General features: G+C 39.4%; 1 protein-coding gene across 11 annotated transcripts in view; it reads left to right on the top strand.

Moving 5' to 3' along the window:
• The window catches only part of stx3b (syntaxin 3b), a 23,003-nt gene that overhangs the window by 7,769 nt on the left and 12,149 nt on the right, over positions 1-3,085 (top strand). For 7 of the 11 annotated variants that reach the window (XR_004333695.1, XR_004333694.1, XM_032527220.1 and 4 more), the window contains exons 5-9: positions 95-165; positions 858-966; positions 1,058-1,131; positions 1,935-2,069; positions 2,768-2,878. Coding sequence is in view for 7 of the 11 variants with exons in the window: in XM_032527220.1 (XP_032383111.1) it covers positions 95-165; positions 858-966; positions 1,058-1,131; positions 1,935-2,069; positions 2,768-2,878 (500 nt within the window). In the remaining 4 variants the exon portion in view is untranslated. Of the gene's footprint in view, positions 1-94; positions 166-857; positions 967-1,057; positions 1,132-1,934; positions 2,070-2,262; positions 2,503-2,767 lie in introns of all 11 variants that reach the window. The other 4 variants (XM_032527223.1, XM_032527225.1, XR_004333697.1 and 1 more) reach the window with 3 other exon arrangements.

Genomic DNA, 3,085 nt, shown 5'->3' with positions numbered 1-3,085 from the left:
ACACACACACACACACACACACACACACACAATGATGTGATATGAAGTTGATTTTAAGATGAATAATAAATCAGTAGTTTGGATTTCTTCCCAGCCATTGAGAGGAATCTGGAGGCAGAGGAGCAGGAGAGGGTGTCGGCTGACATGCGAATACGTAAATCACAGGTAAATTATGTCCATCTGAAGTTTTTCTTCTATTTTTTTCTAAAATTCAAATTCAACAGGCTTACATGTATTGGCATGACCGTGAATGGATACACCACTGCCAAAGCACTAAATGAATACTAAAAATCTACAATATATTCAAAACATTGTTAAGCTAAAGACAAGGGGCCTACATGTATGTAATAATTTAAATTCAGAATAGAGCTTTTAAAACAGCAACGGCAAATTTTAAACATTTTACTTATTTTTATTACCGTCTCCAATGAGGTTATGTTTTCGGTTTAGTTTTTCCATTTATTTTTTGTTGGTTTTGTTTTAATGTCAGCAGGATTACAAAAAAATACTAGCCCAATTTTCATGAAAATAGGTGAAAGGGTGTAGCGTGGGCCTAGGAAGAACATTTTGGAGTTTAAACACTTTCATTAAGATTTGGTGATGAGGGGGGGGTTTGCTAAATTCATAAGGTGTTGGAATAATTGGAAAAATAAGTTCCCGACTGGGAAAATTCACACTGCATTAACATTGTAAGACATGGGCATGCTTTGCCAGATGTCTGAGCTCTCAGAGTGCTCTACAAGATATTATTTTTAACATGAGCAAAAGTCCTGAAGTCTGTCTGATTTGAGACAAACTGCCAGCACAGCCACCAAGATTACTTCTGTACTAAGTAATTTTCCCCTGTTGTCTCCCAGCATGCAGTGCTGTCCAGGAAGTTTGTGGAGGTAATGACAAAGTATAATGAAGCCCAGGTGGACTTCAGGGAGAGGAGTAAAGGACGCATTCAGAGACAACTAGAGATCAGTGAGTGATGGCCATAAAGGGATATGATGGTTCCACAAAGTTCAACGTGGATCATTTTTTCCTTTTTGTGTCCTTTCCTTTCTCTGTCCAGCTGGAAAAGCAACAACAGATGAGGAACTGGAGGAGATGTTGGAGAGTGGCAATGCTGCTGTATTTACTGCAGGGGTAAGTGTGTGTGCGTGCGTGCATTTTTTTTGAGCTGCTTGAAACAGCTGAGAAAATGAGCACCACTGGATGTCAACTGCCCAGACAACCATGTGGGAAAGCCTCTCCATGCTTTCTTTGCTGAGAAGGTGAATGTGTCTAGTATGGTTTGGGAAGAATTTCTTACACAAGGATACACAACTTAACTTTTGATAACAACCAATGTCTCACATGCCTTCTTTAAAACCTGAGCAAATCTGACCATAAACTTAAATAGAAAAGGTAACTCAGTGAGACTGCATTAATCAGTTTAAAAACACATTTCAACATGTCATTAGTTGTCTGAGGTGGGTTACCACTGGAAGGTTGGTGTAGCCCTTTTTGTATAAATGTACTGTAGCACTTTTGTTCTGTACTCTGTATAAGTGCTCAGAGTTCAGTGTCTTGCTTAAGGATACTTTGACATGTGGACAAGAGGAGCCGGGAATTGAACCACTGACAATGCAATTATTGGAGTCGACCTATTGAGCCACAGCCACCCCCAATATATCTAAACTTTTTTAAAGTAGCACTTTTCTTTGAGACTTTTTTTTTGTTATATTTCTCTGCATCATTGTGAGATGCACTCATTTTCACTCACTTCTGTTTGAGATGCAGACTTAACCAGATTATAGCCAATCTCTATCAGCCACATGCAAAGGAAATAAAGGACAAAAATTTAAATGTGACTCAGGGACATACTGTATCTTCATCAAGACTTTTTGGTTTGTGCATGTTGTCTGAACTGGTCTCTAGTAGTAACAATAAACCTCTCCTCGCTACAGATTGTGGACGCTGGGGTCTCTAAACAAGCCCTGAGTGAGATTGAAGCAAGACACAAAGACATTGTCCGTCTGGAAAGTAGCATCAAGGAGCTGCACGATATGTTTGTAGACATTGCAATGCTGGTGGAGAGCCAGGTACACTCCACGTCCCCATCATTGTGTGCACCCGTTAATTACTTTAGGAACTTCTCATCTATTTCATTCATTTGTTCACTCATTCTGAACCTTTTCCCATGGCTTTATGTTCAATCCAGACTTTTTCTCTTGTTTATCTTCCCGTCATCGCTGTGGTCTTACTATCAATCTGCATCTGTTTCCTCTTTTCCAGCTCCATGCCTTTCTTACTCCTCTCTGTACACTCTTCTGCCACTGCCACCTCCATCCCATCACCCAATTGTAAGATGCACAAATAAAGCATCATTGTAGAAATGAGAGCAGACTTCACACTATAATGTAAACAAACACATATTGCTGATTAGTCAGTCATTGTGTGTAAATGCGTACATAAGTCTAACCACATATTTCTTACTGCTTAAACCATGCTTTCTGAGGGAAAGGCTTGTTTGAGGTAAGGGCCACACTTCTGCTGTTTGTATTGTGTGGTTTATTTATTTCCCCCCCCCCAAAACTCTTTGTTTTCTGAAGCTTTTTTATTTCCAGCTTTTAGTTTGAAGAAGTTTGTTGTTCCAAAATAAATTTCAGCATTAACATAAATATGAATGCTTCTCCCTGACATAAAAAAAAAAATCTCATGGAGTCATTATTGTAGTAACAGTTTTTTTCTGCTCATAAAGTGTTGCTCTGTATCTTATTGATTGTTGTGTGTTTTTCAGGGTGACATAGTTGACAACATTGAGCAGAATGTATCAAAGTCAGTGGACCACATAACAGTAGCTAAGGAGCAGACCAAAAAAGCTGTAAGGCATCAGACCAAAGCACGCAAGGTAATGTAATTCAGTCAACTGCTGCACAACTTCCTCTTTCTGCCTGTTTGCTGGACACACTTTGACACATTTAAACCACACCGTGTGCATACAGATTGTACTCCCTCGCCCTGCAGACACATCGCCAATCACAAACAACTCTTGCATTCTGTGCTTCACTTTGTTGTCTTTTTTATTTCTCTCTCTCTCTCTCTCTCTCTCTCTCTC

This window comes from Etheostoma spectabile, chromosome 10 (assembly GCF_008692095.1).
Source record: "Etheostoma spectabile isolate EspeVRDwgs_2016 chromosome 10, UIUC_Espe_1.0, whole genome shotgun sequence".
NCBI classification, from domain to species: domain Eukaryota; kingdom Metazoa; phylum Chordata; class Actinopteri; order Perciformes; family Percidae; genus Etheostoma; species Etheostoma spectabile.
The sequence above is the reverse complement of the archived record's forward strand: the minus strand, read 5'-3'. Positions and strand labels throughout refer to the sequence as shown.